Source organism: Bufo bufo, chromosome 8, assembly GCF_905171765.1.
Source record: "Bufo bufo chromosome 8, aBufBuf1.1, whole genome shotgun sequence".
Classification (NCBI taxonomy): domain Eukaryota; kingdom Metazoa; phylum Chordata; class Amphibia; order Anura; family Bufonidae; genus Bufo; species Bufo bufo.
Window position 1 is genome coordinate 189,135,865 of NC_053396.1, and position 13,004 is coordinate 189,148,868.

Consider the following 13,004-nt stretch of genomic DNA (forward strand, 5'->3'; position numbering starts at 1 on the left):
TCCTCTGCATCAAACCCTTCTTCTGCCAGGGAGGAGACTGGAGAAGCCAGCCCTATGCCTCGTCTGTATTGTTTTGCACCTGAATTCCTCCAGTAAAGAAGTACCCTGATTTACTGCAGACCCTGACTCTCTTGACTTATTTTTCATTAGGGTGTCCCACACCTTACCATCCCTTTCGCAGAGCAGCAACATGTGGTGACACCTCGACGGTGTCAGGAGGACCCAGGGTAGCATTGGGGCCACCCCAAACCCAGCCAGTGCAGAAGAAGCACCAACATTGTTCTACTCTTCTAAGGGCTCATTCAGACGACCGTATTGTTTTGTGGTCCGCATTCCACAATTTGAGGACCACACGAGGCCGCCACTATGAAAGAAATCACTATTCTTGTCCGCAATTGCGGACAAGAATAGGACATGCTCTATCTTTTTTGCGGGGCCGCGGAAGGGAACTACAGATGCGAACAGCACACAGTGTGCTGTCCGCATCTTTTGTGGCCCCATTGAAATGAATGGGTCTGCACCCGTTCCGCAAAATTGCGGAATGGATGTGGACCCATTCATACGGTTGTCTAAATGAGCCCTAATTGTAAATGGGAGCTTGAGTAACCCCTCGCTGCCAGAGGGTTGAAATCCAAGGTTGAACTATACTGTGCTGTAAAGCAGTTTGGGCGATCTGGATCTGGCCCTTTAACCAGGATGGGGTCGTGTGCAGCCCAACAGCACCAACGGCCATAGCTGTTGGTAGCAGAGTGTCCAGTACAGCTTACAACCTAAGTTATGTTGAAGGCCTGTTCTAAAAGTTCGGACATTGACTGACAGGATAGCTGCCTTCCAACAGGAAGCACAGTTTTCCTTTATTTTGGAAAGACAGCTAATTTCCATGGCTGCTGCTGCCAATAACGGAATGCAGAGGTGACGTGTCCCCCATGCGTCGTCACTGGATCACATGATACATGGGGACATGTCACAGCTGCAGCCAGTCATTGACTGCAGCAGCCATGGCACCTGTTTTAAACCAGATGTTGACACGCAGAGAGCGGAGGCAGCAGGGGAGCAAAATAGCCGGGACCCAGTGGCGGGGAACAGGTAAATATCATTCCAACCGCAGATCTGACCACGTAGTGGTGTTTGCCCCTAAAGGCTCTTTGGGTGAACAAACCCTTTAAGGGACAGTATCATTGCACTCTATAGATATTTAGTGTCATTTAGTGGGGAAGACCAGAAACTGTGTTCAGCTTTGAATGAATGTTTTGTCTTGTCTTCAAACCCGCAAGCTTAAAAAGCAGCATAAGTCACCTCCACCGATCCCCGTCATTGCTGTTCCAACACTGCTCCCCATTTCCTGTCCCGGTTCAATGTTCTGGAAATTAGACAGGCCAGTGATTGCCATGCCTTTCCCGGCATTTCGAGCTAGGGCAGTGAAGACACGAATCGGTGGAGGTGTCTCTTGTGGAAACGTCAATGCTGAAGTCATTGGCTGCAGTGGAGAAGGATATCATGCCCATGCCGGGAAGGAAGTAAACAAGTTGCAGACCGTAAGGTGAGCAGGTAAGTATAATTCTTCCCATAGCGGAGGCAGGTTGCCGGCACCTGTCAAAAGGTATTTATTCCCGGACAACCCCCTTAAAAGGGTTATCCCATGATTAATGTAAAAATATAAAATCATATGATACAGACCAGTCTCTTTCTAACAAACTTAGAACCAGCCCTGTACCTCACATGGATCCAAAAATCTCCCCATTCCTTTCTCAGGGGGCATGTTCTTTCTGCTGCAGCTGGTGGCAGTTGAAGGATGGAACTGAGTATGTGCCTCTCTCTCAGTGAGAAGGACAGAGACTTTAGAAAAAGAGCAAACAGCAGGTGGCGCCATACAGATAGATTTGCAATTACAAAAGTATTCAGAGCCAGGTGCTGGTTCGAGGGACAACCCCTTTAAGGCCTCATGCACACGACCGTTTTTCGGGTCCGCATCCAAGCCGCAGTTTTTGCTGCTCGGGTGCAGACCCATTCACTTCAATGGGGCTGCAAAAGATGCGGACAACACTCCGTGTTCTGTCCGCATCCGTTGCTCCGTTCCGAGGCCCTGCAAAAAAAAATAGCATGTCCTATCATTGTCCGTTTTGCGGACAAGAATAGGCATGTCTGCAATGGTACGCCCGTTCCATTCTGCAAATTGCGGAAGGCACACGGGCGGCTTCTGTGTTTTGTGGATTCGCAGTTTGCGGACCGCAAAAAACGGCACGGTCGTGTGCATGTAGCCTAAGCCATATCCTGTGATTATGCAGTAAATTCATAAGATGGGAAGCCCTCTTTAAAAAACGCTGCGGCGCATTGCCTATAGCACAGACCTGTCACTTACCAGTAGGAGGAGCTCCCGGCCGGTCACAGACATCGCAGCTCGCAGGTAACTATAATGCTTCTATTTATTGCTAAGTAACCATGGCAGCCAAGACTGCAATAGCGTCTTGGCTGCCATGGTAACCGATCGGAGCCCCAGCAATTAAACTGGGACTCCGATCGGAACTCTCCGCTGCCACCAATGATGGGGGGGGGGGGTGATTTTAATTAGGGGGAGGGAAGAGGGGAGGCCGCACTGGTCACATTTAATACTGGGAATCCGCACTGGCCACCAATGAATATAGAGGGAGGGGGGCCGCACTGGTCACATTTAATACTGGGGAGGGAGAAAGGGGGGGCCGCACTGGTCACATTTAATACTGGGGAGGGAGAAAGGGGGGGCCGCACTGGCCACCAATGAATATAGAGGGAGGGGGGCCGCACTGGTCACATTTAATACTGGAGAGGGAGGGGGGCCGCACTGGCCACCAATGAGTTAAATACAGGGGGGGGGTCTGCCCCCTGCTGCCTGGCAGCACCTGCCAGGCAGCAGGGGGCAGTCATGTACACAGTTCTCATTATATTCTAACTTGAAGCGTCCCCATCACCATGGGAACGCCTCTGTGTTAGAATATACTGTCGGATCTGAGTTTCACAATCTAACTCAAATCCGATGGTATATTCTAACATAGAGGCATTCCCATGGTGATGGGGACGCTTCAAGTTAAAATATACCATCGGATTGGAGAAAACTCTGATCTGATGGTATATTAATAGGGGACTCCTGACTTTACATTGAAAGTCAATGGGGGACGGATCCGTCCCCATTGACTTGCATTGTAAGTCTGGACGGATTCGTTTGGCTTCGCACGGCCAGGTGGACACCCGAACGCTGCAAACTGCGTTCGGGTGTCCGCCTGCTGAGCGGAACGGAGGCCAAACGGTGCCAAACTGATGCATTCTGAGCGGATCCGCATCCACTCAGAATGCATTGGGGCTGTACGGATCCGTTCGGGGCCGCTTGTGAGAGCCTTCAATGGAGCTCACAAGCGGAACCCCGAACGCAAGTGTGAAAGTACCTGTCATCAGAATACAATCTGACTGTCTCTGGCAGCAAATGGGTGCAAATCTAGGATCAGGTATATTCATACTTGCCAACTTTCTGTCACGCCCGTTTAGAGCAAATATGGGTGCCACTGCTACGTCTGATAAACAGCATTTCGGTGCCACATAAAATGAGAGTTCATGGAGCTTTCTGGGAGATATGTTAGCTCATCCTTTGCCCTTTTCCTGAGAAGCTCCTGGATATTTAAGGGAAGCTGGTAAATATAGGCATATTGGTTCTAGGTCTGCCAAGAGATAAGAAGCGCCTGGCAGCTACTTGTCTCCCTCTCCCCTTGGCTGCTCCTGCTTTCTTAAAAAATGGTCCACTATATACCAGATAAACAATCTACATTTATGCTTTTTGAAGCTCTTGACACTTGGGGTTCTCCAGGGCTTTGATTAAATTCTAGCTTTCAGACACCCTGTGGAAGGAACATCATTTCTCATTTCTCTACTGCTTACCATGCTGTTACACCGCCGGTTCCGCAATCTTACATGACCACCTAATGTACATTACGCATCTGAACAGGAAGGCACAGGAGCAGATCCGGTTGAGACATCAACAGAAGAGCTCGCAGCTAATCAGGTGGTCATGGGAGCACAGCCCAGATTGCAGGGTTAATGCTCAGAGCATGAGATCTTTATGCACCTGGCTGGTCACTATGAGGGTGGCCCCCTGAGCATCGGCCCACCAGGACATTTCCCTGTAGGGTCTATGGCCGGTCTGCCCATGGTGGTAACATGATCTTCCTTCTGTAGTACCCCAGACCTGGGGTATCGTCAAATGTTTTATAGTGTATGGCATTATGTTATGTTTAGGTCGTGTATTCCAGCAGAAGAGGTATGGTTGTCAAGAACAGGGTTAACCACCCTGTTCCTCACCTCCTGTTAGGAGTGGGCTGGTCTTACTTCCTGCCAGGCGGGAGAGTTCCTGAGAGCTATTGAAGGAGATAGGAAGCACATGCCGGAGCTCCTACTTCTAGAGCTGTGAGACCATCAATCCAGAGAGATCATCAGAATCAAGAATACAGTTTTAAAAACTACAGCAGATAAAGTCAGCAGAGTGATCAGCAAAACCAGGGCTTCACAGACCCTGCTGTCAGTGAGGGAAAACAAGTAAGACACCCATCAGCTAGAACAACCACTATGCCATACTAACTTTGAGTCTGTTTCACACAATGGACACCTATATCCACCTATTTAGCTGCCACACAACCAGCCACCATACCTTCTCCTCCGGTGCCAGAATTTGCCCTTTGTACTCCATACTGCTGGATGTGCCACAAGTTATATTTTGCACTAAGCAAAGAGAGACTTTTATACGTTTACTTCTGACCTGATTCTTCAAACCACCTTCCCACTGCACCATTTCCCACCTCGACACAACGCTTTAAGGCCACTACCACTCCCATCCTCTGCATCAGCTCGTAAATGACAATGTTCTCCAAACTGTTCATAGTTTGTCCATAGGGGGCAGTATTATAGTTCTTAGTGCAGGTACACTAGGGTGTTTCATTTTTCCAAAGATGTGATTTCCATATGACTTTGCTTACGCCCCGAGTCTCAGTCATGTAAAAGATATATATGCCAAATTTCAAGAAGATTGGATAATATTTAGGGTTGCACACATTGATCACTTTTATTACTACTCTCACTCCTGTACCTAGGAGGTTGGTCTAAAAATAACTTCAGTTTCAGGATCCCAGGGGCTCAGCATCAAGCAAGGTGGAAGGCAAAGGCAGTATATGCACTTAGAATTGTCCTCTTCACTAAACAGTTGAATATTCCTCAATGAGAATTGAAAGGAATGAAACGGGTTGCACATTTTGTCAGCCTCATATATGTTTGCTTTTTGCACGAGGCAATTGTAAGTCGATGGGCTCCAAAGAATGATTTGGATATGCTACAGCTTCTGACCACTTACCCAGATGCAGACATCCAAAAAGTGCTCTCACAGTTGCTAAGAGACACTTTTGGTATCTGTCAGAAACAAACGTAGGATTGGCTTTTTTGGACGAACGTATTACTCAGGCTGTTAAGGAAAATATGGAGAAATTTTTTTTTAAACCAAACCTGCAAAGAAAAAGGAAATGAAACGATTAGAGGGTAAAAACCTAGTTTTTGAAGGAAAAGACCTGAGCCATTACGTTACTAATAAAACAAAGATGTTCTTTGAGTTGTTTGGGATCCACGACGTGACAGAATACTGCAGTGATTCTCTAAGAAGCCATGTGAACGCTCTTAAGGTGGTCAATGATACCGCAGAAAGAGGAATTGCTCTGATAGAAAAGTTTAACGAATCGGTCAGGGACGAAAAACAAAAACAATTCTTGTGGGTGATTCAGTCAGCACAACCCTGTATGCAGGTGCACATCGCTACGGCGAAATACATATACAAACGCAAAATACAAATGCAATAGCACTCTGCAACCAGCATTCTGCCCTGCCTCTATGCTGGATGAGGCATTGGTGTACATTTTGGCCAAAGCGTAATAAGCCACTCACCACGTCAAGGTCGCCTCTATGAGTGGTCCCTAACACTAGTTCCTACCTGTTTAAGGGCCAAAAACAATTCTTATCAAATAAGAAAAGGCTCCACCAGCAAACTACTGGAGCTCAGCCTTTCAGTTACCAGCTGAAAAAAGAGATCAAATCAATAGAAATATAGGCTGGCTCACAGTATTTTTGCATTAAATTTTTTATTAATACACTAAATTAAATGACTTATACCATCATACAACATACATACATGCATACATGTGTAAATATAGGTATATAAGTGCGGAGCTCACGCACAATCCTATATATCTGGAGTACTCCTAATAGGACCAAATGGCTAGAGTGAGGCTGCAAGAGATATTCAAATGAACCGCTTGTATGTCCAGGACATGGATGGCAAATTGCCAGGTGATTGAAACAAAAGTTCAAACAAAGATTACAAAATGTCCTTGCTGTATTCTCATCAAGAGAGGTTCTGCATTCACATAAATGGTTCATTTGAATATCTCTTGCAGACTCACTCTAGCCATTTGGTCCTATTAGGAGTACTCCAGATATATAGGATTGTGCGTGAGCAAAAACAATTCTTGTTAAGGGTAGTCGAGCATCACAGAAAAGTCGTCACCAAGCTAACAAAAGAAGGGATCGCATTGTTCAAAGTTGATTAATATAACACATGTTTTGCCTATCATACTACCCATTAATCTTAGTGTCTAGTTTTAATATTATTTTAAGTTTGTGATTTCTAGTTTTCCCAATAAAAGTAATTAACATTGAAAAAATCTTATTTTTTGCCTATTTTTACAACCTTTAAATATTATCCAATCTTCTTGAAATTTGGTATATAAATCTTTTACATCACTGAGACCAGGGGCGTAAGCAAAGTCTGCAAAAATGTAACATTTAATTTTTTTTCCATTGCAAAATCAAACACCCTAAGGTACACATAGAGCCTATTTCAAAGAGCACAGGACCAACTCAACAACGATGGCAAAATCTAGCCTTTATGTAAGCGTATGTTCACGCTAACTAATATTTCACTAATATTTCCGAATTCCGTGTATGTCTGATTTCAGCACAGTATTATTATTATCAGTCACTTTTTAGATTAGCGGTCAGACTGTTCAGGTACACAGGCTACTTTTTGTTGAGCCTGAGCCAAGTGATTTATCAAATCCTGAAGACTTGAGCCTCCAGCAGGCCTAACCTGATAAAGGGGACCTTGGTATCCCTGAAACCCGTTGTTATCTTATGCCTAATTCCAATAAAGAAGATTTATTTATCTATCGTCCGAGTGACGCCAAAGCAGTGGATTTCTTGTAACCAATGTTCCTTAGAGAAGTGGTCCTCAACGCCAGTCCTCAGGACCCACCTACCGGTCATGATTTGAGAATATCCCACAGAATGAATACCTGTGGTAAGTCCAGATGCACTGACACTAATTATATCACCTGCTCAATACTAAGGAAATCCTGAAAACATGACCGGCAGGCGGGCCCTGAGGACTGGAGTTGAGGAACCTTGCCTTAGAGAATGCCCAGATGCCCCCATTATGGCAACACATGCCCCCATAACAGTGTGCGGCATCCACGTATGTCTTCATAACCTTGTGGAACAACCACCCCAACACAGTAGGCGCCAGTCACAGATGCCCCCCAACATAGCGTGCCATGGTACGTTATGGGGCGGCCGGAGTCATGATCCAGTGGTTCTCGGGCGTCGTCAATAAGTAAATGATCAAATCCCTTCAGGCTAGCCGCTCATTTAAAGGCTTATTGGCCATCAGAAGCCGTAATGAAACGCTTTACATGGTATTTTCATTTTAACACTTACTTAGTAATGAAACAAATCAATCATTCAATTACAGCGAGAAGACTGCGGCTTGCGGGTGTGTATTGTGGTGTCTAGATGCCAGCACAGGAGGGTAGAGTGTGAGACATCTAGTGCCAGCCAAGGACAAGCATACCATAGAAGTAGGGCTTGTGTCCACTACTGAGTGAGTGCATGATGTGGGGTATATCTGCAAGACAACATGCAAGGAGGACCATGGAAAACATGTCCATTCCCTCCTCCCAGAAAAAGGGCGAGAAGGTGACATCTGCTGGGTCCTCATATTCCAAGACGGGGGCATGGTGGCTTGAGCTATCACCATCTAATCTAGGATTTTGCCCTTTATTGCCCTAGACCACCAGGGATTTAACCACTGAGCCTCTTTATTGCTGTAGCCAACCAGTGATTTAACAATACTTTCTTCACTAAAATGGACCACCAGAGATATCACCACTAACTCCTTCACCACCCTAAAAAAAAGAAGGGATAATAACATCAAACCCTTTGCTAGCCTGGACAACCAGAGATGTCTCCATTAACCTATTCACTACCCTAGACCACCAAGGGAGGGACCATAAGCCAACCCAATACTTTTTTAGTCCTTTCATGGCTGTAGACCATTAGGGATTAACTAGTAACCTCTTCATTGCTGCAGACCACCAATGATTCAATTATTAACTCCTTCATTGCTGTAGACCACCAGAGATCTAACGATACTTTCTTCACTAAAATGGACCACCAGAGATAACATCATTAACCCCTTCACAACCCTAGACTACCAGGGATATTAACATTAAACCTTTTACCAACCTAGACCAGTGGAGGTATCTCAATTAACCAATTCACTACTCAAGATCAGCAAAGGCGCGACCATTAACCCATTTTTCATCCAGAGATACCTCTATTCACCCCTTCACTACCCCTGAACACTAAGGATATTTCTACAAAATGTGGCACCCTAGACCAACAAGATTGTGTCTATTAAACTCCCATTAACAGCCTAGATTAGAATTAACCCTAAAACCACTGGGGATTATGCAGTGGTATTATTTAGGCATTGAATGGCGGCATTATGCCATAGGGCAGTTATGGCAAACCTTTTAGAGGCCGGGTTAGATATATCAAAGTGGTGTAAAGAAAAATGCAGCAACCAATCAGATTCCACCTTTCCATTCAGTGGAGTTCTGAAAAATGAAAGGTGGAATCTGATTGGTTGCTATGGGCAACTAAGCCAGTTTTCCTCTACACCAGTTTTGATAAATCACCTAAGTGCCCAGATTACAACCAAAAACCCACTTATTTATCGCAAAGTGCCAACACGGCAATTTTACCTGAATATTGAGGTTTTAGTTTAGAAAAAACAACTCATACATTAACATGGGCCGGCCAAACAAACCTCACCAGCCTACAAACAGAAAATGGCTGCACAGAGATTTGGGCAGTGTCCATGACCTATGTATTAAACAACTAGATTAGATGGTCATAGCTCAAGCCACCATGCCCCCGTCTTGGATTCCATATACAGGGCTGTGTAATACATAGGTCACGGTCTCCTTACTACATCCATATATACACATCATCCATATACAGGGCAGTATATTACATAGCTCATCATCTCCTTACATACATCCTCCAATGGAGGACCTCCATAATATGAAGTCCATATACAGGCCTAAGGGCTGAGGCCCACCTACATCGACTCGGTGGTCACAGACAGTATAGGAATCCACCGCACACTGAGGCTGCAGGGGGGAGGGCGGGAGCCGGAAGCACAGCAGAGTGTCTGACATGCTGACGTCAGCACTCCTTCCTGCGCATGGCAATGTTGCTGGCTGCCCACACAAAGCTAGTAGAAGGTGGGCGCGCCGCCAGCCAGGATGCGTCACCGTGCCTCACATTTAAAGAGCGGACTGGTTGGCCCCCCGATTGCCAGTCCAGGCCTGCCTGCCTATAATCCGGCCCTGCGCACGTGCCCACAGAGAGAGCTCTGAGTGCCACCTCTAGCACATGTGCCATAGGTTCGCCACCATTGGCATAAGGTATTGTTCGCAGCTAGATTGATCAGCTTACCTTATACAATTCCTCAGGTTTTACCCGCATACCCAGTCAGTCTGCCACATTATAGGGGAAGGGGGGGGGTCATTTATAAAATACAGTACTATATATATTTTGGGGTAAAAATGTGCAACGTATGGAACACTGAATGTCAATTTTTGCATCTTCCACACTTTTCCAGAAATTGTTCTATATGCCCCGTAACGTCCATTACTATTGTGTGCACGTATGTTGAGATACCTCATAAAGTGTCTGAGTGTCACCTCTGTCTCTCTCCACAGAACGATTCATCCAGTGAGAGTGACACAGACAGTGAGAGTCACTTTTCTCTGCTCTTGCCCCAAGATTACCTGGGACTGGCTGTATTCTCCATGCTGTGCTGTTTTTGGCCCTTGGGTATTGCTGCATTCTTCCTGTCACAAAAGGTAAGAGCTGGCAACATTGCTTTCTGCTCCAGAGAACATTGAATAAGACAAAGACAGGAAAAAAAGGTTCAGAGTAGAACAAATAATGGCTCAATGCTTTCCTAAGCTTGTGCAGAACTGATATGGTAGTGTACAGATAACAGCGTCTGTGTAGGCCATATCCATATAGGGCCAGCACCCTTGCACCCCCATCTCCATCATCCATGATAGTAGAGCACTACACAGAGTCCCTCATCTCTACTTCTTATTTTTAGTAGGGTAGGTAGACATGACCCTTTGGCTAGATCCCTAGTGGTTGCTAACATTCCAGTATATATATATAGAGAGAGGAAGTCCCCACATGGTCCTGCCACCATTGGTCAAGTACTATTGTCTGAACCTAAAATAGTGATCCCCTTGCTTTATGACTCTTGGACTGATCACTCATTGTTTGTTAACATTGCTATTTATGAAGAAAAGGAGCCCCACATATCCCCATCACCATTGGTAAAGGATATTGGCCCAATATGAGCTAGTTATCCCTTCTTGTCATAACCCCTGCAGTGTCTATAGAGAGATGACGCTTCCGAATAATCACTCCACCATTGGTAAAGTATATCGATCCAACCTGACCTAGTGCCACTCTCTCCCTGCGACTCTTAGGCTGGATCTCCCATGTTTATTTGTTAATAAAGAAAGTGGGAGCCGCCGCGTGTTCATCACATCAAGGGATACTGGCCCTTCTTGAGCTTAATGTCCCCCATTCCTCATGACACTTGGGATGGATCCCCAATGTTTGCTAAGATTTCAGTATCTATGGAAAGATGAATCCTCTACACGTCCACACATTAGTAAGGAATATTGACCAAACTTGAGCTACTGTGTCCCATCCTTTATGACCCTTGGCTTGGGCCCCTAATGTTTGCTAACATTGCAATATCTGTGGAAAGATGGTTTCTCCACATCTCCACACATTGGTGAGGGATATTGATTGACCCAACTTGAGCTACTGCGTTCCATTCCTTATGACCCTTGGATTCCCAATGTTTTCTAACACTGCAACACTGGGAAGAAGATGCTGTCATATGTTCACATCACAAAGAGTACGGAATATTAGCATAATATCTAGTATTGTCCTCTCCATAGGTTGCGTAAATGGGACATGATCCCAACCTACATAAACCCTTGGTGGCCATAGACAGATGAATGTAATCTCCCCCTTCCCTCCAGTGACCAATGTTTATCCCAATAATTGCTCTTTATATCTAAAGTGTGGCCAGACATAACTATTCTAAAGCTTCTCTTTCAAGGCCAAAGGCTGCATAAAAAAAAAAAATTCAACTAGTAACTCAACTCATCCTGCACATTCAGAACCAAGAGGTGGTTCACCACATGCATTATGAATGTTGCTGTGCAATAGCCTGGGGGGTTCTGGGAGGCTATTTACATCCATGTATAAAAATATAATGAGTGGAAATGGTCTTGAAATCAGAAATTCATTTTAGCACCATTTTACAGTATAGCGCTACATACAGTATCATGTACATTCATTGCCATCATTTGCTAGGCTGGTCTTCTCTTGTGTTGTTCTTGAGACCTATCATATATTGAGCTGGCCACAAACATTAGATAACTGTTGGTTGACCAACCATTCACCTGACAGGCATTACACCTGACTGGTTTCTAATTGTGGAGAAGAACCTAGAAGAATGTTGGCAAACCAAATAGTTTTTGCCAATTTTGATTATTTTCCACTTTGGTAATGGAGACTTGCCTTTCTCTGCAGACCAACAAGGCCTCAGCTCAAGGTGACTACCACGGAGCAAGTGTGGCTTCCAGACAAACTTTTATGCTGGCTGTTCTGTCCATCTTCCTTGGCATTTGCACCTACGTAGGTGCGGTGGTGGCCCTCATTGCATACCTGTCAAACAGAGCACCAACCTAGGAGGCCAAGACGTTTCCTGAAGAACATCACTGCTCTACATAGGACTATGGTGTACCAAGCTTCTATAGGAACAGACAAGAGATCCCATCCTAGTGGGACTGGATACCCATTAGGACTTCACAGATTTCTCAATTGGACACACCTTAATCATTCATGATCCAGCAATACCACCCTTGTGTTATTTACAGTATATCTTGCACTTTCTTTTTACTCTGTCCTATATTGGATCAAGTGCAGATCATTTCTGATGAGCTGGAAATTGGAAACTTACGGAGGAGCAGGACCTTATATAATATTTTGTTCTTTTGCAATGATTATAAGTTGGATGATTATTAATGACATGGCTGCCTGACCAATTCTTTGTTATTTCACTAATGAGGACGTGAACAGAAATAACGTTATTAAATTCATATCTTCCAGAAAACAAGGATCAGAAAAATTCTTTATTCCCGTTTTTTTTCTCATATGTTGCTGAGTATAATGTCACAATTATCAGAGATTTATACATATATATATCTCAGAGTGGGTTAAAAAAAATTAAGCATTACACACCTTCACCAATCCCTGCTCTTGCCGTTCCAACCCTTACTGGGTCTCCACTGCTGTCCACTTCCTGGTCCTGGTTCAACATGCAGGAAATGCTTAGAGATAACTGATTAGCCAATCACTGGCTGAGGCGAGTCACTGCCATGACCATTGATTGGCTGAGCAACCATCTCATGTGTGTGGAGGCGGTACCAGGAAGTGGAGAGCCCAGTAAGCATTGGAATGGAAGAGGCTGAGTAGGTGAGTAATAATTCTTTTTTTTAACTCACCATATATAAAAATGT

At 45.0% G+C, this 13,004-nt stretch overlaps 1 protein-coding gene across 1 annotated transcript in view; it reads left to right on the plus strand.

The window, feature by feature from the left end:
- The window catches only part of TMEM91 (transmembrane protein 91), a 42,173-nt gene extending 29,584 nt beyond the window's left edge, over positions 1-12,589 (plus strand). Inside the window, exons 3-4 of the mRNA XM_040404916.1 lie at positions 10,107-10,250; positions 12,016-12,589. Coding sequence (XP_040260850.1) covers positions 10,107-10,250; positions 12,016-12,174 — 303 coding nt within the window. The 3' untranslated portion in view covers positions 12,175-12,589. The remainder of the gene's footprint in view (positions 1-10,106; positions 10,251-12,015) is intronic.
- Positions 12,590-13,004: the final 415 nt, after the last annotated feature.